Source organism: Oncorhynchus masou, chromosome 5, assembly GCF_036934945.1.
Source record: "Oncorhynchus masou masou isolate Uvic2021 chromosome 5, UVic_Omas_1.1, whole genome shotgun sequence".
Lineage (NCBI taxonomy): Eukaryota > Metazoa > Chordata > Actinopteri > Salmoniformes > Salmonidae > Oncorhynchus > Oncorhynchus masou.
Genome location: NC_088216.1, coordinates 8,740,976 through 8,766,907, shown reverse-complemented (window position 1 = coordinate 8,766,907; position 25,932 = coordinate 8,740,976). Strand labels below are relative to the sequence as shown.

The window sequence follows — 25,932 nt, the reverse complement described above, 5'->3', positions numbered from 1 at the left end:
CAGAGAAACCTACTGACAGATCAGAGTCTGAGGTACGCTCACAGAGAAACCTACTGACAGATCAGAGAGCACCACACTCACAGAGAAACCTACTGACATCTCAGAGAGCACCACACTCACAGAGAAACCTACTGACAGATCAGATTCTGAGGTACGCTCACAGAGAAACCTACTGACAGATCAGAATCTGAGGTACACTCACAGAGAAACCAACTGACATCTCAGAGAGCACCACGCTCACAGAGAAACCTACTGATATATCAGAGAGCACCACACTCACAGAGAAACCTACTGACAGATCAGATTCTGAGGTACGCTCACAGAGAAACCTACTGACATCTCAGAGAGCACCACGCTCACAGAGAAACCTACTGATATATCAGAGAGCACCACACTCACAGAGAAACCTACTGATATATCAGAGAGCACCACACTCACAGAGAAACCTACTGACAGATCAGAATCTGAGGTACGCTCACAGAGAAACCTACTGACATCTCAGAGAGCACCACGCTCACAGAGAAACCTACTGATATATCAGAGAGCACCACACTCACAGAGAAACCTACTGATATATCAGAGAGCACCACACTCACAGAGAAACCTACTGACAGATCAGAGTCTGAGGTACGCTCACAGCAGACACACACACTCAGGCAAGGACACACACACACACATGCACACTCCCCAACTAATCCTCTATATTTCACTCTCTCTCTCGCTCTCTCTCTCTCTCTCTCTCTCTCTCTCTCTCTCTCTCTCCCTCTATCTCTCTATGTCTGTCTCTTTCTGTATCTATCTCTGTCTATATCTCTGTCTGTCTCTGTCTCTGTCTCTCTCTGTCTTTCTCTTTCTGTCTCTCTATGTCTGTCTCTGTCTTTCTGTCTCTGTCTCTCTCTGTCTCTTTGTGTCTGTCTCTCTGTCTGTCTCTCTGTAGGTAACAGACAGTGACTGTGAGGATGATCATCATCCTAAACATTCCTTTGTTAATCACTACATGTCAGATCCCACCTACTATAACAGCTGGAAGAGACAGCCTAAAGGCCTGAAGGGGTTAAGTCCGGCGTCCGGCTACGAGGAGTGTTCCAGCGCTGACGGGGCAGAGCCCTGCTACCAGACCGTGGTCACACAGCACAGCACAGGGGGAGCGTACACACCCACTGGGCTGCCCGCGCACACACACACACTCCCACACACACACACGCACGCCAACCCCAATACTAATCCACCAGGCTCACGCACGCCCGTCACGGGGTTCTCGTCTTTTGTGTGACTCGTGCACACATGTGCTCACACACACACACACACACACACACACACACACACAGGGGGCGGAGCGGGGGAGGTTTGGAGCCCACTACTGTGGACAGAGGGATGGAGGGAGAAGGGTGGAAGAGGAGGATGGGAGGAAGAAGGGAGAGGAGGATGGAATGAGAAGAGGATGGGAGGAAGGAGGGAGAGGAGGATGGAATGAGAAGAGGATGAGAGGAAGGCGGGAGAGGAGAGGAGGATGGAGGGAGAGAAGGATGGAGGAAGAGGAGGATGGAGGAAGAGGAGGATGGAGGAAGAGGAGGATGGAGGGAGAGAAGGGTGGAGGAAGAGGAGGATGGAGGAGAGGAGGAAGGAGGGAGAGGAGGATGGAGGGAGAGGAGGATGGAGGGAGATAAGGATGGAGGAAGAGGAGGATGGAGGAAGAGGAGGATGGAGGGAGAGGAGGATGGAGGAAGAGGAGGATGGAGGGAGATAAGGATGGAGGAAGAGGAGGATGGAGGGAGAGAAGGGTGGAGGAAGAGGAGGATGGAGGAGAGGAGGATGGAGGGAGAGGAGGATGGAGGGAGATAAGGATGGAGGAAGAGGAGGATGGAGGAGATGAGGATGGAGGGAGATGAGGATGGAGGAAGAGGAGGATGGAGGGAGAGAAGGATGGGGGAGATGTAGAACCAAGGGAAAACAGTATGTCCACACCTACAGCCCTCCCTCTCTCCCTTGTCCGCCCCACTGAACAGGAAAGACTGTTGGTGTATGCTTCTTAGTGGACTCTTCTCCCTTTCTGTCCTCTTAGTTCAGCTCCAGTCACTTCACCGTGTCAATGTGTGTTTCCAAATCATAGATTTACTATTGTGATGTCACTGTGTACACACACACACACATATTCCACATCTCTCTGGAGTGTGTGTAGTTCTGCACTGTCACAGAATAAAACAATGATGTCACAGAATGAAACAGTGATGTCACAGAGTGGAACAATGATGTCACAGAATGAAACAGTGATGTCACAGAGTGGAACAGTGATGTCACAGAATGGAACAGTAAGGTCATAGAATTGAACAGTGATGTCACAGAATGAAACAGTGATGTCACAGAATGGAATAGTGATGTCAAAGAATGGAACAGTGATGTCACAGAATGGAACAGTGATGTCACAGAATGGAACAGTAAGGTCACAGAATGGAACAGTGATGTCACAGAATGGAACAGTGATGTCGCAGAATGGAACAGTGATGTCACAGAATGGAACAGTGATGTCACAGAATGGAACAGTGATGTCACAGCTAGGGAACTGAAAAGTGTGGACGGTTTTCAGGGTCACACCGTTTCACAGACACTGAAGCTGCTGACACAGCTTTTCAAAACAAAAACACAAGAAGAAGAAGCAAATTCAATTGACTTGATAATCATCTCAGCTTTGGACTTGTGAGAGGGAGGGAGGAGAATGTTGTAAGCATTTAAATAATTTCCAGTACGAGCCTGTCTGTCTGGTTGTCAGGGAGACCATTAGCTAGTTTAGTTTGTTTAGTTTGTTCTGAACCATGTCTGCATCCTAAAAGGGCCCCTGTTCCCTATATAGTGCACTACTTTAGACCAGAGCCTCGTTGGGCTGCATAGGGAATAGGGTGAGATAAAGTCGTCCACTCCTCTACTGCCCCCAGATATAATGTGTTGTTGCCCTGGAAACAACCTCTCCCTGTCTACTGCCCCCAGAAATAATGTGTTGTTGCCCTGGAAACAACCTCTCCCTGTCTACTGCCCCCAGACATAATGTGTTGTTGCCCTGGAAACAACCTCTCCCTGTCTACTGCCCCCAGACATAATGTGTTGTTGCCCTGGAAACAACCTCTCCCTGTCTACTGCCCCGAAACATAATGTGTTGTTGCCCTGGAAACAACCTCTCCCTGTCTACTGCCCCGAAACATAATGTGTTGTTGCCCTGGAAACAACCTCTCCCTGTCTACTGCCCCGAAACATAATGTGTTGTTGCCCTGGAAACAACCTCTCCCTGTCTACTGCCCCGAAACATAATGTGTTGTTGCCCTGGAAACAACCTCCTCCTGTCTACTGCCCCGAAACATAATGTGTTGTTGCCCTGGAAACAACCTCTCCCTGTCTACTGCCCCGAAACATAATGTGTTGTTGCCCTGGAAACAACCTCCTCCTGTCTACTGCCCCCAGACATAATGTGTTGTTGCCCTGGAAACAACCTCCTCCTGTCTACTGCCCCGAAACATAATGTGTTGTTGCCCTGGAAACAACCTCCTCCTGTCTACTGCCCCGAAACATAATGTGTTGTTGCCCTGGAAACAACCTCTCCCTGTCTACTGCCCCGAAACATAATGTGTTGTTGCCCTGGAAACAACCTCTCCCTGTCTACTGCACCGAAACATAATGTGTTGTTGCCCTGGAAACAACCTCCTCCTGTCTACTGCCCCGAAACATAATGTGTTGTTGCCCTGGAAACAACCTCTCCCTGTCTACTGCCCCGAAACATAATGTGTTGTTGCCCTGGAAACAACCTCCTCCTGTCTACTGCCCCGAAACATAATGTGTTGTTGCCCTGGAAACAACCTCTCCCTGTCTACTGCCCCGAAACATAATGTGTTGTTGCCCTGGAAACAACCTCCTCCTGTCTACTGCCCCGAAACATAATGTGTTGTTGCCCTGGAAACAACCTCTCCCTGTCTACTGCCCCGAAACATAATGTGTTGTTGCCCTGGAAACAACCTCTCCCTGTCTACTGCCCCGAAACATAATGTGTTGTTGCCCTGGAAACAACCTCTCCCTGTCTACTGCCCCGAAACATAATGTGTTGTTGCCCTGGAAACAACCTCCTCCTGTCTACTGCCCCGAAACATAATGTGTTGTTGCCCTGGAAACAACCTCTCCCTGTCTACTGCCCCGAAACATAATGTGTTGTTGCCCTGGAAACAACCTCCTCCTGTCTACTGCCCCGAAACATAATGTGTTGTTGCCCTGGAAACAACCTCTCCCTGTCTACTGCCCCGAAACATAATGTGTTGTTGCCATGGAAACAACCTCTCCCTGTCTACTGCCCCGAAACATAATGTGTTGTTGCCCTGGAAACAACCTCCTCCTGTCTACTGCCCCGAAACATAATGTGTTGTTGCCCTGGAAACAACCTCTACCTGTCTACCCCCGAAACATAATGTGTTGTTGCCCTGGAAACAACCTCTCCCTGTCTACTGCCCCCAGACATAATGTGTTGTTGCCCTGGAAACAACCTCTCCCTGTCTACTGCCCCCAGACATAATGTGTTGTTGCCCTGGAAACAACCTCTCCCTGTCTACTGCCCCGAAACATAATGTGTTGTTGCCCTGGAAACAACCTCTCCCTGTCTACTGCCCCGAAACATAATGTGTTGTTGCCCTGGAAACAACCTCTCCCTGTCTACTGCCCCGAAACATAATGTGTTGTTGCCCTGGAAACAACCTCTCCCTGTCTACTGCCCCGAAACATAATGTGTTGTTGCCCTGGAAACAACCTCTCCCTGTCTACTGCCCCGAAACATAATGTGTTGTTGCCCTGGAAACAACCTCTCCCTGTCTACTGCCCCGAAACATAATGTGTTGTTGCCCTGGAAACAACCTCCTCCTGTCTACTGCCCCGAAACATAATGTGTTGTTGCCCTGGAAACAACCTCTCCCTGTCTACTGCCCCGAAACATAATGTGTTGTTGCCCTGGAAACAACCTCCTCCTGTCTACTGCCCCGAAACATAATGTGTTGTTGCCCTGGAAACAACCTCTCCCTGTCTACTGCCCCGAAACATAATGTGTTGTTGCCATGGAAACAACCTCTCCCTGTCTACTGCCCCGAAACATAATGTGTTGTTGCCCTGGAAACAACCTCCTCCTGTCTACTGCCCCGAAACATAATGTGTTGTTGCCCTGGAAACAACCTCTACCTGTCTACCCCCCCGAAACATAATGTGTTGTTGCCCTGGAAACAACCTCTCCCTGTCTACTGCCCCCAGACATAATGTGTTGTTGCCCTGGAAACAACCTCTCCCTGTCTACTGCCCCCAGACATAATGTGTTGTTGCCCTGGAAACAACCTCTCCCTGTCTACTGCCCCGAAACATAATGTGTTGTTGCCCTGGAAACAACCTCTCCCTGTCTACTGCCCCGAAACATAATGTGTTGTTGCCCTGGAAACAACCTCTCCCTGTCTACTGCCCCGAAACATAATGTGTTGTTGCCCTGGAAACAACCTCTCCCTGTCTACTGCCCCCAGACATAATGTGTTGTTGCCCTGGAAACAACCTCTCCCTGTCTACTGCCCCCAGACATAATGTGTTGTTGCCCTGGAAACAACCTCTCCCTGTCTACTGCCCCGAAACATAATGTGTTGTTGCCCTGGAAACAACCTGTTCCTGTCTACTGCCCCGAAACATAATGTGTTGTTGCCCTGGAAACAACCTCTCCCTGTCTACTGCCCCGAAACATAATGTGTTGTTGCCCTGGAAACAACCTCTCCCTGTCTACTGCCCCGAAACATAATGTGTTGTTGCCCTGGAAACAACCTCTCCCTGTCTACTGCCACCAGACATAATGTGTTGTTGCCCTGGAAACAACCTCTCCCTGTCTACTGCCCCCAGACATAATGTGTTGTTGCCCTGGAAACAACCTCCTCCTGTCTACTGCCCCCAGACATAATGTGTTGTTGCCCTGGAAACAACCTCTTCCTGTCTACTGCCCCCAGACATAATGTGTTGTTGCCCTGGAAACAACCTCTCCCTGTCTACTGCCCCCAGACATAATGTGTTGTTGCCCTGGAAACAACCTCCTCCTGTCTACTGCCCCCAGACATAATGTGTTGTTGCCCTGGAAACAACCTCTCCCTGTCTACTGCCCCCAGACATAATGTGTTGTTGCCCTGGAAACAACCTCCTCCTATCTACTGCCCCCAGACATAATGTGTTGTTGCCCTGGAAACAACCTCTCCCTGTCTACTGCCCCCAGACATAATGTGTTGTTGCCCTGGAAACAACCTCCTCCTGTCTACTGCCCCGAAACATAATGTGTTGTTGCCCTGGAAACAACCTCCTCCTGTCTACTGCCCCCAGACATAATGTGTTGTTGCCCTGGAAACAACCTCCTCCTGTCTACTGTTATTTTAATGTTCAGCCTACTCCTTTATTCATTTCGGGGATGTGTGTGTGTGTGTGTGTGTGTGTGTGTGTGTGTGTGTGTGTGTGTGTGTGTGTGTGTGTGTGTGTGTGTGTGTGTGTGTGTGTGTGTGTGTGTGTGTGTGTGTGTCTCTAGAATGGCTTTTGTACAGAAGGAACGTTTTACTGTGGTAGCCTCACGTGTGTCTGACATGGCTCCCTGTTCCCGAGTGGCGCAGCGGTCTAAGACACGGCATCGTAGTGCTACAGGTGTCAAATCCAGGCTGTATCACATCCGGCTGTGATTGGGAGTCCCGTAGGGCGGCGCACAATTGGCCAGAGTAGGCCGTCATTGTAAATAATAATTTGTTCTTAACTGACTTGCCTAGTTGAATAGAAATCTATATATTTATATAAAGGGCAGCATTACCCTCAGGGCTCTGGTCTAAAGTAGTGCACTACCCTCAGGGCTCTGGTCTAAAGTAGTGCACTACCCTCAGGGCTCTGGTCTAAAGTAGTGCACTCCCCTCAGGGCTCTGGTCTAAAGTAGTGCACTACCCTCAGGGCTCTGGTCTAAAGTAGTGCACTACCCTCAGGGCTCTGGTCTAAAGTAGTGCACTCCCCTCAGGGCTCTGGTCTAAAGTAGTGCACTACCCTCAGGGCTCTGGTCTAAAGTAGTGCACTACCCTCAGGGCTCTGGTCTAAAGTAGAGCACTACCCTCAGGGCTCTGGTCTAAAGTAGTGCACTACCCTCAGGGCTCTGGTCTAAAGTAGTGCACTACCCTCAGGGCTCTGGTCTAAAGTAGTGCACTACCCTCAGGGCTCTGGTCTAAAGTAGTGCACTACGAATACCTGTTAACATCCATCTCTCTCTCTGTCGCTCCGTCAGCACCAGAGCGAGAGGGGGGAGAGAGGAGAGAGAGCGATAGAGAGGGGACATGTGAGGGAGAGAGAGATAGAGAGAGAGTGAGACGAAGACTGAATGTCACACAGCATTAGGTGTAGACTGATGATGTCATCACAATCCTTTTGGTTATTAAACGGTTTCTTGTCAATCCCTGCCTCTGTGTCTTTCCTCTCTCTCTGTGTGTGTGTGTGTGTGTGTGTGTGTGTGTGTGTGTGTGTGTGTGTGTGTGTGTGTGTGTGTGTGTGTGTGTGTGTGTGTGTGTGTGTGTGTGTGTGTGTGTGTGTGCGTGCGTGTGTGTGTGCTCACACTATATAAAATCCAGTGCTATTTGCGATGTGATGCCAGTGTTTTGTGTTGGTAACCCACTTTTTGATATTATGTAGCAATAGTAATAATTTGTAATACAGTGTGTGACCTTGAAAAAATAACACATTACCTGTTTTTATGACAGTATGTAATATTCATGTACATATTCATATTACGCTTTTACATCTGTGTAAAAGGTATTATTGGAAAGTAGTATTTGTAATCTGTAAGAGAAAACATCAGTTTATTTAGAAATGAACATGATATAGTGTAGTGAATATTTTTATTTTGTTGAACAGCCTGGTTCACTCCCGCTCCAGTCAGCAGATGGCGACGTGAGGCTTTCAGATGACGCATCTTGCGTGACGTGTAATCTAGTGGACGGAACTCTTTTTTTTCAACAACAACAACGATGACGACTTCTTCCACTACCTCGGTAGCTTGCTCGCAAACATTAAACCAAAACGTTGAAGCTCTTTACACCAACGTTGTGCTTATTAAGTGTTTTCAACACACTGTCGTCATAGTTACTAATTACTCCATTTACGTTGTCTGCTATCTGGCTTGTTATGTTAGTTTAGCACTAGGCTAATCGCTAATGGTAACTAACTAGCTGACATCCCCGACCATGAGCTCACTAAGCTACTCCCCTGCTGCTAAAGAAGAGGAGGTCTACTGGACGGAGAAAGAAGCTCTGGGGCTGAACATTGTCGTGAAAGGGGAAGAAGAGGAGGATGATGTAGAGGTTTCAGTTTTTGGAGAGGAAGAAGCTTTCAGAATAATAAAGGAGGAAGAGGAGGCTATCACATTGAAAGAAGAAGAGAAGGATGTAATGGTGAAAGGGGAGGAGACCATCTCTATTAAAGAGAAGGAAGACGTTTTGGGAGTGAAAGGGGAAGAGGAGGGAGAGGAGCAGGAGACTGACGATCTGATTCACACCAGTGAGTATTATCTTAAGGACGGGCATAAACTCTCTCTCTGCAGTTGTTGAACCACAGTGTGGTTTTTAAGGGGGTCATTCTACTGAAGCGCTACACTTGTTCTGTACTGTAGGATTTGGGTCGTTCCATGTGATTTCAATCACTTTCTGACTGCACCAATTTTGGTGACTTCAATGCCAAAACATTCAGTGGAGGGTTAGTTCCGATTGTGGTGATGCCTTCCATTGTGTAGGTATGTATATAGTCTGGTCATTCTTATTGTGTTACTTTTTAATTTTAGTCTACTTGGTAAATAGTTTTATCTTCTTGAACTGCACTGTTGGTTAAGGGCTTGTAAGTAAAGCATTTCACGGTAAAGTCTACACTTGTTGTATTCGGCGCATGTGACAAATAAAGTTTGATTTGATTTGTATAGCCACGCACATTGTTTACAATGTTGACCCACTGAAGGACCAAGCACACAAACACCCGGTAGAGTAAGTTCCAATGTAATTTTATTCAATTTTGCAATATGTCCCCCCCCCCTCCTGACTGTATACCAAGGTATATAGTTTCTGGACACTTCTACCATGGGTATGTTTGGAAGGTTTCTGGAATCTTCTACCATGAGCATGTTTAATACATGTATCCTATACTGACTAGTCTATTACATGTATTCTATACTGACTAGTCTAATACATGTATCCTATACTGACTAGTCTAATACACGTATCCTATACTGACTAGTCTATTACATGTATCCTATACTGACTAGTCTATTACATGTATTCTATACTGACTAGTCTAATACATGTATCCTATACTGACTAGTCTAATACACGTATCCTATACTGACTAGTCTAATACATGTATCCTATACTGACTAGTCTATTACATGTATTCTATACTGACTAGTCTATTACATGTATCCTATACTGACTAGTCTAATACATGTATCCTATACTGACTAGTCTATTACATGTATCCTATACTGACTAGTCTAATACACGTATCCTATACTGACTAGTCTATTACATGTATCCTATACTGACTAGTCTATTACATGTATCCTATACTGACTAGTCTAATACATGTATCCTATACTGACTAGTCTATTACATGTATCCTATACTGACCAGTCTAATACATGTATTCTATACTGACTATTCTATTTATCTATTAGGTCTAATACATGTATTCTATACTGACTATTCTATTTATCTATTAGGTCTAATACATGTATTCTATACTGACTATTCTATTTATCTATTAGGTCTAATACATGTATCCTATACTGACTAGTCTATGTATCTATTAGGTCTAATACATGTATTCTATACTGACTATTCTATTTATCTATTAGGTCTAATACATGTATCCTATACTGACTAGTCTATTACATGTATTCTATACTGACTATTCTATTTATCTATTAGGTCTAATACATGTATTCTATACTGACTAGTCTATTACATGTATCCTATACTGACTAGTCTAATACATGTATCCTATACTGACTAGTCTATTTATCTATTAGGTCTAATACATGTATTCTATACTGACTATTCTATTACATGTATCCTATACTGACTAGTCTATTACATGTATCCTATACTGACTAGTCTATTTATCTATTAGGTCTATTACATGTATCCTATACTGACTAGTCTATTTATCTATTAGGTCTAATACATGTATCCTATACTGACTAGTCTAATACATGTATCCTATGCTGACTAGTCTAATACATGTATCCTATACTGACTAGTCCATTACATGTATCCTATACTGACTAGTCCATTTACCCATTAGGTCTAATAAATGCAAAACAACAATACATTTAATAATGTTTATATTAGCCTCCAAGAGCTACAGCCACTCTGTGATGACAAGCTCTGCTCTTTTATTGAGGGGTCTAGTCTAGATTAAACCTCATAGAAAGACAGTTTTATCATGTGGAGGTTTCGTTCAGGTCTCTCTGTTTAACCAAATACTATCTTTAGCAGGAGAGAGACCAGATTCTAACTCTGACAGCAGGAAGAGTCCCTCAGTGGAACCAGACCCAGGGATGCCCAAACCAGCAAGACGACACCCCTGCTCCCACTGTGGAAAGAGTTTTACTACATTAGAACACCTGAAAGTACATAAAAGAATAATACATTTTGGAGAAAAGCCATACCACTGTTCAGACTGTGGTAAGGAATTTAGCCGGTTAGATGGCCTGAAACAACATGAGAGAATACACTCTGGAGAGAGGCCTCACCACTGCTCTCTGTGTGGAAAGAGTTTTAGCTGTTTAGGGAGCCTGAAAATACATGAGAAAACACATACAGGGGAGAAGCCTTACCACTGCTCTCAGTGTGGAAAGAGATTTTCCCAGTTAGGGCATCTAAAAGGGCATAAGAGAACGCACACCGGAGAGAAGCCTTACCACTGCTCCCAGTGTGGGAAGAGATTTACCCAGTTAGGCAACCTAAAAAATCATGAGCTAATACACTCTGTATATAAGCCTTACCACTGCTCTCAGTGTGAAAATAGATTTTTCTCGTTAGATTCTCTGAGAAAACATGAGATAACACACTCTGATGAGAAACCTTTCCATTGTTCCCAGTGTGGCAAGAATTTTTTTACATTAGGGTCGCTGAAGGAACATGAGCGAACACACACAGCAGAGAAACCTTACCATTGTTCTAAGTGTGTTAAGACTTTTTCCTCATCAAAATACCTTAAAGAACATAAAAGAATACACTCTGGAGTGAAACCTTACCACTGCCCCCAGTGTGAAAAAAGTTTTGCCCGACCGAGGGACCTAAAATATCACGAGAGGACACACACAGGAGAGAAGCCTTACCGCTGCTCTCAGTGTGGAAAGACTTTTTTTTTGTCAGGACACCTGAAAAGACATGAGCTAACACACTCTGTTGAGAAGCCTTTCCACTGCTTCCAGTGTGGGAAGGATTTCACCCAGTCAAGATACCTGAAAAAACATGAGACAATGCACTCTGTGGAGAAACCTTTCCACTGCTCCCAGTGTGAAAAAAGTTTTGCGAGGTCTGGGGACCTAAAATATCACGAGAGGACACACACCGGAGAGAAGCCTTACCGCTGCTCTCAGTGTGGAAAGACATTTTTTTTATCAGGACACCTGAAAAGACATGAGCTAACACACTCTGTTGAGAAGCCTTTCCACTGCTCCCAGTGTGGGAAGGATTTCACCCAGTCAAGATACCTGAAAAAACATGAGCTAACACACTCTGTAGAGAAGCCTTTCCACTGTTCTCAATGTGAAAAGAGTTTTAAGAATTTATGGAACATGAAAGTGCACGAGCAAAGACACACAAAGGAGAAGCCTTCTACTGTTCCCACTGTGGAATGAAATGTTCATGGTTCCATCAACCGAAAGAGCATGAATGAATCTCTCACTCCGGAGAGAAATGTCCGAAGCCATTATTTATACTGTGTAATTTAATCCTTTATAATTTATGGTAATTTATGGTAATTCATGGTAATTTACTCCTTTTTACATTTGTGTACCTTTTACCAACCACATGAATTCGAACCTGTCTATGCATACAGGAAACAATTATTTCCTTCACCACTCATCACAACGGAACTGTGTGACAAACCCGGACGTTCTTTAAAAGAACGTTGGTCATTTTTAGAATGTTGGGACATTGTTTGAATTGTTTATCAGGAAACACACAAAGTGCTCCCTGTTGGCTGATTATCTTTGACTGAGAACGGGTTTGTGATTATGTCACATTAATAAAATAAAGATGGCTATTCTAAAAGCCTACTTCACACCAGAAACTGCTGAATTTGTAAGAACTTTTCTTTCGTTTTGATTTCTGCACATCAATCCCCTATGGATTGATGTTTCAGCATTGTCAGTCTCCGTGAAAAGTTCTGTGTTCACCTGCCACATGCGACATAAACACACAGTGTGCTTGAGTAAGATCAATATCCATCTTCATAATACAGATAGCATGTAGCCTGAGCTAGAATGTGAAGCTAACTAGTTGGCTAGCTTTATACAGTTTAAGAGAGTAGATCTAGCTAGCTTTATACAGTATACGCCAGAGTAGATTTTGCTAGCTTTATACAGTATACGCCAGAGTAGATCTAGCTAGCTTTATACAGTATAAGCGAGAGTAGATCTTGCTAGCTTTATACAGTTTAAGCCAGAGTAGATCTAGCTAGCTTTATACGGTATAAGCCAGAGTAGATCTAGCTAGCTTTATACAGTATAAGCCAGAGTAGATCTAGCTAGCTTTATACAGTATAAGCCAGAGTAGATCTAGCTAGCTTTATACGGTATAAGCCAGAGTAGATCTAGCTAGCTTTATACAGTATAAGCCAGAGTAGATTTTGATAGCTTTATACAGTATAAGCCAGAGTAGATCGAGCTAGCTTTATACAGTATAAGCCAGAGTAGATCTAGCTAGCTTTATACAGTATAAACCAGAGTAGATCGAGCTAGCTTTATACAGTATAAGCCAGAGTAGATTTGGCTAGCTTTATACAGTATAAGCCAGAGTAGATCTAGCTAGCTTTATACAGTATAAGCTAGAGTAGATCTAGCTAGCTTTATACAGTATAAGCCAGAGTAGATCGAGCTAGCTTTATACAGTATAAGCCAGAGTAGATCTAGCTAGCTTTATACAGTATAAGCCAGAGTAGATCTAGCTAGCTTTATACAGTATAAGCCAGAGTAGATCGAGCTTTCTTTATACAGTATAAGCCAGAGTAGATCGAGCTAGCTTTATACAGTATAAGCCAGAGTAGATCGAGCTAGCTTTATACAGTATAAGCCAGAGTAGATCTAGCTAGCTTTATACAGTATAAGCCAGAGTAGATCTAGCTAGCTTTATACAGTATAAGCCAGAGTAGATCTAGCTAGCTTTATACAGTATAAGCCAGAGTAGATCTTGCTAGCTTTATACAGTATACGCCAGAGTAGATTTTGCTAGCTTTATACAGTATACGCCAGAGTAGATCTAGCTAGCTTTATACAGTATAAGCGAGAGTAGATCTAGCTAGCTTTATACAGTATACGCCAGAGTAGATCTAGCTAGCTTTATACAGTATAAGCCAGAGTAGATCTAGTTAGCTTTATACAGTATAAGTCTGAAGGGACTCTCCTAGGTTTGAGTATGTCTAGATAGATCTAGCTCTCTCTCTACTCCAGACATACTCAAACCTAGGAGAGGCCCTCATATATAGATCACAACCCCTCTGAAGGTTCTGGTCATGGTTGGGGTCAAACAGAGTTCAGACACTCAAAAACCACCCCTAGAATATTGCTGTGATGTTGAAACTTTCTTTGGAGATGTAGAACTTGAAATAGAATTGACTTTAGATTTGTTAAAGATTGATCTTAGACTAAAATGTAGTTTGAAAACAAAGCCTTTTTTGATTCAGGACTCTTGGTCTGTAACCCCTCCCTCACCTGCTGCTTTTAGTTGCTCCTCCCCAAGTCTTTGTCTTTATTTGTATATATTGAATAAAGTTGGACTCAGAGTGCATCCTTGTCTCACTTCCAAATTAATTTGAAAATGTTGATTAAATTTGGTCTCAGACTGCAGCCTTGTCTTGAGAAGACATACCACTGCTCTCGTTGTGGAAAGACATGGGCCTGAAATCACATGAGAGAAAAGAGAGGCTGTGTTCTGACTTTTGTTTTTGACTGAGAATGTATGTTTTTGTCATGAAATATAAATGTATATATAAAATAATACTCACCATTAGGCCTGCATTTGTTTTTCTTTTTTCATCTCAAAGCATGGTCATGTGATAGGGGCAGTATTACTTTCAATATGGTCATATCGCTGGGTGAATCTGATTTAATCAAATGAAGTGTGCATTTGGTTTTGATATAAATGTTGATCGAATGGATAAATCTTTGGATGTTAATTTTATGATGTAAATTAAGAAATAGAAGAATATAATTTGGATATCTGTATAATACTACTATATTAATCCCCAGTCATGTGATAGGGGCAGTAATACTGTATTAATCCCCAAGGGTACAGTCATGTGATAGGGGCAGTAATACTGTATTAATCCCCAAGGGTACAGTCATGTGATAGGGGCAGTAATACTGTATTAATCCCCAAGGGTACAGTCATGTGATAGGGGCAGTAATACTGTATTAATCCCCAAGGGTACAGTTATGTGATAGGGGCAGCATATAGTAGTACTGTATTAATCCCCTAGGGTACAGTCATGTGACAGGGGCAGTAATACTGTATTAATCCCCAAGGGTACAGTCATGTGATAGGGGCAGTATATAGTATTACTGTATTAATCCCCAAGGGTACAGTCATGTGATAGGGGCAGTAATACTGTATTAATCCCCAAGGGTACAGTCATGTGACAGGGGCAGTAATACTGTATTAATCCCCAAGGATACAGCCATGTGATAGGGGGTACATTAACCAAAAAAGGGAGAGAACCACTGAGCTAAGGGACCAGGCTCAGTCTGTCGTGCTAGCAGTTCTGTTGTTGGTCCAGGCTCTTTGTTGTCCAAAGAGTGTTGGTGGAGCTGGGTGATGAAGGGTGTTGGTGGAGCTGGGTGATGAAGGGTGTTGGTGGAGCTGGGTTATGAAGGGTGTTGGTGGAGCTGGGTGATGAAGGGTGTTGGTGGAGCTGGGTGATGAAGGGCCTTGGTGGAGCTGGGTGATGAAGAGTGTTGGTGGAGCTGGGTGATGAAGGGTGTTGGTGGATCTGGGTGATGATCATTTCTGACCTAATCAGATTGTCATTTTCTCTTTATTTTGCTTACCGACACACCAGAGAGCTCCAGCCTTCGTTTTAGCAACAAATAGCAATCCTGTGTAATCCACTATGATGTACTTACTGTAGTTGTTGCGGTGTCGCAGGAGTCTCCCTCACCCACTGTGTTTGCATTAGGCCCCATCCTCTCCTGAAGTGGCACTGCGGGCTGCTGAAATGTTGCCTTCCCTTTTGGAGATGGAGACAAAGGCAGAACACTAACGGGACTCCGCCTGTTGCAGAGGAACTGGAAAGACTCTGTAGACATGAGGCAGTTACCAATCCATTGGGTGTCAGTCAATTTTGGAACACCGAGGTCCCACCACTCAGTGGACTGTCACCGTGCCCAGATAGAGGGCCCAGGCAGCGAGTCCAGACAGAGGGCCCAGACAGAGGGTCCCACCACTCAGTGGACTGTCACCGTGCCCAGATAGAGTGCCCAGGCAGAGAGTCCAGACAGAGGGCCCAGACAGAGGGTCCCACCACTCAGTGGACTGTCACTGTGCCCAGATAGAGGGCCCAGGCAGAGAGTCCAGACAGAGGGCCCAGACAGAGGGTCCCACCACTCAGTGGACTGTCACCGTGTTCAGATAGAGGGTCCAACACTCAGTGGACTGTCACTGGACCCAGACAGAGGGTCCAACACTCAGTGGACTGTCACCGGGCCCAGACAGAGGGTCCAACACTCAGTGGACTGTCACTGGGCCCAGACAGAGGGTCCAACACTCAGTGGACTGTCACTGGGCCCAGACAGAGGGTCCAACACTCAGTGGACTGTCACTGGGCCCAGACAGAGGGTCCAACACTCAGTGGACTGTCACTGGGCCCAGACAGAGGGTCCAACACTCAGTGGACCGTCACTGGGCACAGACAGAGGGTCCAACACTCAGTGGACTGTCACTGGGCCCAGACAGAGGGTCCCAACACTCAGTGGACTGTCACTGAGCCCAGACAGAGGGTCCAACACTCAGTGGACTGTCACTGGGCCCAGACAGAGGGTCCAACACTCAGTGGACCGTCACTGGGCCCAGACAGAGAGTCCAACACTCAGTGGACTGTCACTGGGCCCAGACAGAGAGTCCAACACTCAGTGGACTGTCACTGGGCCCAGACAGAGGGTCCAACACTCAGTGGACTGTCACTGGGCCCAGACAGAGGGTCCCAACACTCAGTGGACTGTCACTGGGCCCAGACAGAGGGTCCAACACTCAGTGGACTGTCACTGGGCCCAGACAGAGGGTCCAACACTCAGTGGACTGTCACTGGGCCCAGACAGAGGGTCCAACACTCAGTGGACTGTCACTGGGCCCAGACAGAGGGTCCAACACTCAGTGGACCGTCACTGGGCCCAGACAGAGGGTCCAACACTCAGTGGACTGTCACTGGGCCCAGACAGAGGGTCCAACACTCAGTGGACTGTCACTGGACCCAGACAGAGGGTCCAACACTCAGTGGACCGTCACTGGGCCCAGACAGAGGGTCCAACACTCAGTGGACTGTCACTGGGCCCAGACAGAGGGTCCAACACTCAGTGGACTGTCACTGGGCCCAGACAGAGGGTCCAACACTCAGTGGACCGTCACTGGGCCCAGACAGAGAGTCCAACACTCAGTGGACTGTCACTGGGCCCAGACAGAGGGTCCAACACTCAGTGGACTGTCACTGGGCCCAGACAGAGGGTCCAACACTCAGTGGACTGTCACTGGGCCCAGACAGAGAGTCCAACACTCAGTGGACTGTCACTGGGCCCAGATAGAGGGTCCCAACACTCAGTGGACTGTCACTGGGCCCAGACAGAGGGTCCAACACTCAGTGGACTGTCACCGGGCCCAGACAGAGGGTCCAACACTCAGTGGACTGTCACTGGGCCCAGACAGACAGAGAGTCCAACACTCAGTGGACTGTCACTGGGCCCAGACAGAGGGTCCAACACTCAGTGGACTGTCACTGGGCCCAGATAGAGGGTCCCAACACTCAGTGGACCGTCACTGGGCCCAGACAGAGGGTCCAACACTCAGTGGACCATCACTGGGTACAGGCAGAGGGTCCAATGTCATGGCAGAATCCGAATTATTTAGGCAACATTTATAAATCAAATGTTGTATTTATTTTATTTCATGCTTATGTGAGATATAGAATGTCTATTTTTGGGATCATACTGTTGGCCGGTTGCAGTTCTCTGTTCTCTGTCAGGGTTCAGTTACCTGGGCTGCAGAGAGGGGAGGGGTCAAGCTTGTCTTCATATGAAAACTTTTAAACCATGTGAATGGATGATTGAGGGGGAACCAATTATCTCTTGGCTCCACAATGTCTGTGTGCCAGTCACTGTCGTACAAAGCCTAAGGTTTTCCATCAAACTAATTATCATTGCGTGATTAATGTGATGTAGAAAAGTAATTGAAACACGTTGCATAAGTAAACATAATCTACTTTTATTAAAAGGCGCAAGATCTGTTTCCTCGTCATTGAATGTCTATTTTATTCTTTGATTGCTAATCTATTCATTTGAGAATCATAGCTGGAGTAACGCTTGTCACTTTAAACTTGGGCTGACGTGTCTTGATTTTACTTGTAAAGTGGGTTTATTTACGGAGAATCTTAGTCATTTTACATAGCAGTGGGAGAGTTCTCGCCTGCCACGCGGGAGGCCGAGGTTCCGTTCCCAGTCAATGCGCTAACTGAGTTTTTGATTGGAAATAATCTATTTGTATGTTTTGCCCGGAAAGTTATGGTCACTAGTGTTTGTATAAGATATAAACTGAACGTTTTAATAGCTTGTTTGGTTCAAATTGATAGAAGGGATAAATTGAACGTTTTTAATAGATTGTTTAGGTTAAATTGATAGACTAATTCATTCAACTTAAAATAATAACGAAGCAAATTCTGATGCAAGACGATGTCTGTTCACTAAATTATCTGCTGGAATAATGTATTGAGAATTGAGTCGTATTTAAATTACTGTATCAATAGAGAAGATAGTTACCTAAGTTAAAGAAATTCTGAATAATAGCGGAGAGATGATGGCGATAGGAAGTGATTACCGAAATGATTTTCATTCTTATAGATTGACTGACGCATGTTGTGATTTTGGCGCTGCGCGTGTTATTTTTTAAATAAATAGGATACATTTCATAAGTGTGAAGAGCAAAGAGGAAGTTATAACGTTTGGGTTTTAAATCTTACATAGAGGTAAGGAAAAACGTTGAAATGAGAGGGGTTATATTTTTGCCCAATGGGAAAAAATAAAGTATGGAAGAGAGTTAGTTGCTATGTTGGCTACTAATTGTCAGGGAAAGTTGCTAGAGGCAGGTAGATTGTTGTAGAATAACGTACATTTGAGTTATTAGTTTGAATATACAACAACCTTACTGAAATTGTTTTGACCGTTGTTAAAGTACACTCTTTTCTGTACTTCTGGCAGTACAATTTTGATTGCGAGATGTTGATTGGGCTTTATTTGGCTGTAAGAAAGGGAGATCTGAATGTTTGAATTGTAAAACATTGTGAGAATGGATTCTGATGGTTATTGATTCTTGGTTTGATTGTTTAAGTAACACCAGTTAATTTGAGCACGAAAGTTCATGTGGTCTAACATTATAGTATGTTTCCATTATGTGGAACAATGTCAGGTCATTAAAGGTGATTACTGGTTGAGTAGTTTGAGAGCCTGTTGGCAGAAGACTGAATGGGTATGAATGTTGAAAAGCAAGCTTGGGCCAAACTAGTAAACTAGTATGTTAAGTGGGGGAGTGTCATAGATTTTAATTATAGTGTTGTTGCCACTATAGTCAAAACAATTTTATATGTTTTGGTAAATTAGCTAGGTTGAATTTGGTTATTTGAGTTCCTTTTTTATTTGCTTTTTAAAAGAGAGGTTGGAATCAAGTATGATGCCTTGGCACTTAAAATCAGATACCAGCAGGAGCTTTTTCCATCAGTGGTTGTTTTTTGAGGAACATGCAGACTGTGTTTTATTTTATTGAGATGTAAACATGAGTCTCTGAGCAATTTTGTCAACTGAACCATTATAGTAGTGAGTTCGTGTAGTTTGTTATTTGCATGAATTTATCACTGTATCATCTGCATACCTTGGAACTTCAGACCCTGTACAGACTAAAGGAAGATCATTAAGGGATGTGCTGAACAGTATTGACCTTTGGGGAATGAAAGCTTTGTGGATATGAGTGGGGGGAAAAAAAGTTTGTTTTCATTTTTACGCTGATGAGACAGTGCCAACTTTTGAAAGATTTTAGATTTGTTTAAAAAAATCAGGATCGTTTTTACTAAATTTATATCAACAGGTTGAAATGATTAGATTGCTGATTAAAGGGGTTTGTTTATTTGTTTATGGTTTGTTTTAGGAGTTGATTTAACTTAATTAAACTAAATTAAATTAAACTTAATTAAACTAAATTAAATTGTATTCGGATGTGTTTGAGTAGGATTCTTTCTTCAAGGGATGGATGGAAATGATCTACATATGTAAGTTGAAGGAGCCATGGGAGAACACGTCTACATTTGTATTAAATGCCTGGGATTAAATTACTAATTTCTTACGCTGACACATGCACTACGTTTGCGACAGAGGAAAAAGTATTTAGATAGTAAGGATACTTGTATCTAAGGGTAACATGTTCAATAAAGCACACATATACATTGATGTTGATTAAAACTTATGATGAATGATTTGAGGTACAGTGGAATTATCATTAGGTTTGGTTTATAGTTCGATGTAGTGTAATGAATACTAACTAAGTGTTTTGTGGGTTTTTTTCTCTGGGAAAATGGGTATTTCATTGTCTCTCTCTGGAATGTTTCCAGGGACTATACTCTTGGGGAGAGTGAGTGAGATTGAGGCCATAAACTACCACATTGAAAAGGGCCTGGAAGTTTTTGTTTTAGTGCAAATGTATCTTAAAGGGGCACTCACCACATGGGATTTTAATGAGTTTTTATTTTCTGAGTTTTAATTACACACGCTAATTCTTTTGTTAAAGGAATGTTCTGGAAACCTGGGATACAACATGTTGGAACTATTTGACTATTGTTTGCAATTTGTCTAATATAGTGAACAACACTGCTTTGAAGGGTTTTGTATGACCTATGACCTTCTAATGACCTTCCGTTGTGGCTTGATCACCCGCATTGGAAAGCCATTTGGATAATGAATTTATGTTAATTTGTAATACTGCTTTCAAGATCATTTGTGTAATTGGTAAATATGTTTCTTAGCCATATTTGTAATTTGGCCCACTGTGAAGAGGGAGAGGGCATTGCTTTTAACTCAGGGTATGCTGCTTTAAGTCTATTTTCCTATGACCATAGGGGTTAAATCATTTTTCTTTGTGAAGTTTTTTTTTCAGTTTAGTGATTTTAATTGGATTAGGTTAGTTGAAATGTTGTTTTATATATATTTTTCAGTTGTTGTTTTACATTACTCTCATACCGAGAGATGTGTGTAAAACATGGGGGAGGATTCAGTTTGAGGGTTTGAATTGAAGTTATACACCTTAAGTGATATGTGAAGGAGTGTATTGTATTGTTGAGTGTATTGTATTGTTGTGTTTGTTTTGTTCTATTCCCGAGGGGTATAGGTCTAACTTCTTGATCCTTGGCTCTACGATGGAGTTGACAGTGAGATGGGGAGTATAAACCAATTTGAAAGAATAGTTTCAATAAAATGTTTTGATATTCTCTGTGAAATATGTTTAGATATGTGTATTAAGAATAATTGGCAAAAGTAAGAATTTATCATGTAGTTAATGAACTGAACTAAACTGTTGTTCTGATCTGTTCTTTCGAGGTTATCATGAAAAGTGAAAATCTGTAGTTCTGCCCCTGAACAAGGCAGTTAACCCACCATTCCTAGGCCGTTATTGAAAATAAGAATGTGTTCTTAACTGGCTTGCCTCGTTAAATAAAGGTGTTGTAAAAAAAATTTAATCAGCAAATCGGCGCCCAAAAATACAGATTTCCGATTGTTATGAAAACTTGAAATCGGCCATAATTAATCGGCCATTCCGATTAATCGGTCGACCTCTCGTACTCACCAGATCAGACTGTCTGGACCCGGGTCATCAATAGGATGGTGGTACAACACCAGATCAGACCATCTGGACCCGGGTCATCAATAGGATGGTGGTACAACACCAGATCAGACTGTCTGGACCCGGGTCATCAATAGGATGGTGGTACAACACCAGATCAGACCATCTGGACCCGGGTCATCAATAGGATGGTGGTACAACACCAGATCAGACTGTCTGGACCCGGGTCATCAATAGGATGGTGGTACAACACCAGATCAGACTGTCTGGACCCGGGTCATCAATAGGATGGTGGTACAACACCAGATCAGACCGTCTGGACCCGGGTCATCAATAGGATGGTGGTACAACACCAGATCAGACCATCTGGACCCGGGTCATCAATAGGATGGTGGTACAACACCAGATCAGACCGTCTGGACCCGGGTCATCAATAGGATGGTGGTACAACACCAGATCAGACTGTCTGGACCCAGGTCATCAATAGGATGGTGGTACTCACCAGATCAGACTGTCTGGACCCGGGTCATCAATAGGATGGTGGTACAACACCAGATCAGACCGTCTGGACCCGGGTCATCAATAGGATGGTGGTACAACACCAGATCAGACCGTCTGGACCCGGGTCATCAATAGGATGGTGGTACAACACCAGATCAGACTGTCTGGACCCGGGTCATCAATAGGATGGTGGTACAACACCAGATCAGACCGTCTGGACCCGGGTCATCTATAGGATGGTGGTACTCACCAGATCAGACTGTCTGGACCCGGGTCATCAATAGGATGGTGGTACTCACCAGATCAGACTGTCTGGACCAGGTCATCAATAGGATGGTGGTACAACACCAGATCAGACCATCTGGACCCAGGTCATCAATAGGATGGTGGTACAACACCAGATCAGACCATCTGGACCCAGGTCATCAATAGGATGGTGGTACAACACCAGATCAGACTGTCTGGACCCGGGTCATCAATAGGATGGTGGTACAACACCAGATCAGACCGTCTGGACCCGGGTCATCAATAGGATGGTGGTACAACACCAGATCAGACTGTCTGGACCAGGTCATCAATAGGATGGTGGTACAACACCAGATCAGACCATCTGGACCCGGGTCATCAATAGGATGGTGGTACAACACCAGATCAGACTGTCTGGACCCGGGTCATCAATAGGATGGTGGTACAACACCAGATCAGACCATCTGGACCCGGGTCATCAATAGGATGGTGGTACAACACCAGATCAGACTGTCTGGACCCGGGTCATCAATAGGATGGTGGTACAACACCAGATCAGACTGTCTGGACCCGGGTCATCTATAGGATGGTGGTACAACACCAGATCAGACTGGCTGGACCCGGGTCATCAATAGGATGGTGGTACAACACCAGATCAGACTGTCTGGACCCGGGTCATCAATAGGATGGTGGTACAACACCAGATCAGACTGTCTGGACCCGGGTCATCAATAGGATGGTGGTACAACACCAGATCAGACTGGCTGGACCCGGGTCATCAATAGGATGGTGGTACAACACCAGATCAGACTGTCTGGACCCGGGTCATCTATAGGATGGTGGTACTCACCAGATCAGACCGTCTGGACCCGGGTCATCAATAGGATGGTGGTACAACACCAGATCAGACTGTCTGGACCCGGGTCATCAATAGGATGGTGGTACTCACCAGATCAGACCGTCTGGACCCAGGTCATCTATAGGATGGTGGTACAACACCAGATCAGACTGTCTGGACCCGGGTCATCAATAGGATGGTGGTACAACACCAGATCAGACCGTCTGGACCCGGGTCATCAATAGGATGGTGGTACAACACCAGATCAGACTGTCTGGACCCGGGTCATCAATAGGATGGTGGTACAACACCAGATCAGACTGTCTGGACCCGGGTCATCAATAGGATGGTGGTACAACACCAGATCAGACCGTCTGGACCCAGGTCATCAATAGGATGGTGGTACAACACCAGATCAGACTGTCTGGACCCGGGTCATCAATAGGATGGTGGTACAACACCAGATCAGACCGTCTGGACCCGGGTCATCAATAGGATGGTGGTACAACACCAGATCAGACTGTCTGGACCGGGTCATCAATAGGATGGTGGTACAACACCAGATCAGACCGTCTGGACCGGGTCATCTATAGGATGGTGGTACAACACCAGATCAGACTGTCTGGACCCGGGTCATCAATAGGATGGTGGTACAACACCAGATCAGACTGTCTGGACCCGGGTCATCAATAGGATGGTGGTACAACACCAGATCAGACTGTCTGGACCCGGGTCATCAATAGGATGGTGGTACAACACCAGATCAGACTGTCTGGACCCGGGTCATCAATAGGATGGTGGTACTCACCAGATCAGACTGTCTGGACCCGGGTCATCAATAGGATGGTGGTACAACACCAGATCAGACTGTCTGGACCCGGGTCATCAATAGGATGGTGGTACAACACCAGATCAGACTGTCTGGACCCGGGTCATCAATAGGATGGTGGTACAACACCAGATCAGACTGTCTGGACCCGGGTCATCTATAGGATGGTGGTACAACACCAGATCAGACCGTCTGGACCCGGGTCATCAATAGGATGGTGGTACAACACCAGATCAGACTGTCTGGACCCGGGTCATCAATAGGATGGTGGTACTCACCAGATCAGACCGTCTGGACCCAGGTCATCAATAGGATGGTGGTACAACACCAGATCAGACTGTCTGGACCCGGGTCATCAATAGGATGGTGGTACAACACCAGATCAGACTGTCTGGACCAGGTCATCAATAGGATGGTGGTACAACACCAGATCAGACTGTCTGGACCCGGGTCATCAATAGGATGGTGGTACAACACCAGATCAGACTGTCTGGACCCGGGTCATCAATAGGATGGTGGTACTCACCAGATCAGACCATCTGGACCCAGGTCATCAATAGGATGTGAGTTGGCTCCTCCAGTCAATGGGGGATTCATCACATCATCAGAGACTGGGTAGAGATAACATAGTGGACTGGTAGCGATAACATAGTGGACTGTTAGAAGTAACATAGTGGACTGGTAGAGATAACATAGTGGACTGGTAGAGATAACATAGTGGACTGGTAGAGATAACATAGTGGACTGGTAGAGATTACATAGTGGACTGGTAGAGATAACATAGTGGACTGGTAGAGATAATATGGTGGACTGGTAGAGATAACAAAGTGGACTGGTAGAGATAACATAGTGGACTGGTAGAGATAACATAGTGGACTGGTAGAGATAACATAGTGGACTGGTAGAGATAACATAGTGGACTGGTAGAGATAACATAGTGGACTGGTAGAGATAACATAGTGGACTGGTAGAGATAACGTAGTGGACTGGTAGAGATAACATAGTGGACTGGTAGAGATAACATAGTGGACTGGTAGAGATAACATAGTGGACTGGTAGAGATAACATAGTGGACAGGTAGAGATAACATAGTGGACTGGTATGTAAATATGCCATTTTTTGTTATTTAGTGGATTGGGTTACTAGTCCAACGCTCTAACCACTAGGCTACCCTGCCGCCCCATGAATGAGGAAAGCTAAATGATTATTGCAGGATTGAATGAGGAAAGCTAAATGATTCTTGCATGATTGAATGAGGAAAGCTAAATGATTCTTGCAGTATTGAATGAGGACAGATAAATGATTCTTGCGGTATTGAATGAGAACAGCTAGCTAGTACACTTTAAATAATGTGCAGTCTGCAATATGACTGGCTGTATGGTCGTGCGTGATGTAACGTCAGGCCTAGGTATGAATGTATCAGTGGAGGCTCCTCAGAGGAGAAAGGGGAGGACGATCCTCAGTGAAATTCATTTTTTTTTAACATGTTTCACATTAAAGTTATCCTTTTTAGATTTAAAAAAATACACACTAAATATATATTCACGTCACCAAATTATTGATTAAAACATGAAGGTCTACAGTAGCCTCAGCAGCATTCTGTAGGGTAGCACCATGGTGTAGCCTGGAGAACAGCGAGTGTCCGTCCTCCTCTGGGTACATTGACTTCAATACAAAACCCAGGAGGCTCATGGTTCTCAAGCCCTTCCATAGACTTACACAGTAATTATGACAACTTCTGGAGGACATCCTCCAACCTATCAGAGCTCTTGCAGCATGAACTAACATGTTGTCCACTCAATGATAGGATCAGAGAATGAATCTAGTACTGAAAGCATAAGCTACAGCTAGCTAGCACTGCAGTGCATCAAACGTGGTGAGAAGTTGACTCAAAGAGAGAGAGAGGACAATAGTTTAGCAGTTTTGAACAAATACATTTCTTTAAAAATGAAGGAGAGAGAGAGCTATATTTTGTTGTATTTTTTCACTTTCACTTAGCCTCCACAACTACACCCATAAAATGTATACCAATTATAGCACCACCCAAAAGGGCACTTTAGAGACTGGTAGGGCAAAGAGGCATTTGCTCTACACAGGGAGAACCCCATCTGCCACTGCTTCATTTGGCTGCTCACTTCAATAGCCCATATGCCACTGGGTGA

At 44.6% G+C, this 25,932-nt stretch overlaps 2 protein-coding genes across 2 annotated transcripts in view; one reads left to right on the top strand and one right to left on the bottom strand.

Annotated features, from left to right (window-relative positions):
• Nucleotides 1-1,366, top strand: part of LOC135532795 (protein sidekick-1-like) — a 346,541-nt gene extending 345,175 nt beyond the window's left edge. Inside the window, exon 45 of the mRNA XM_064960236.1 lies at nt 938-1,366. Coding sequence (XP_064816308.1) covers nt 938-1,273 — 336 coding nt within the window. The 3' untranslated portion in view covers nt 1,274-1,366. The remainder of the gene's footprint in view (nt 1-937) is intronic.
• The window catches only part of LOC135532479 (zinc finger protein 436-like), a 781,678-nt gene that overhangs the window by 667,776 nt on the left and 87,970 nt on the right, over nt 1-25,932 (bottom strand). The window lies entirely within an intron of this gene.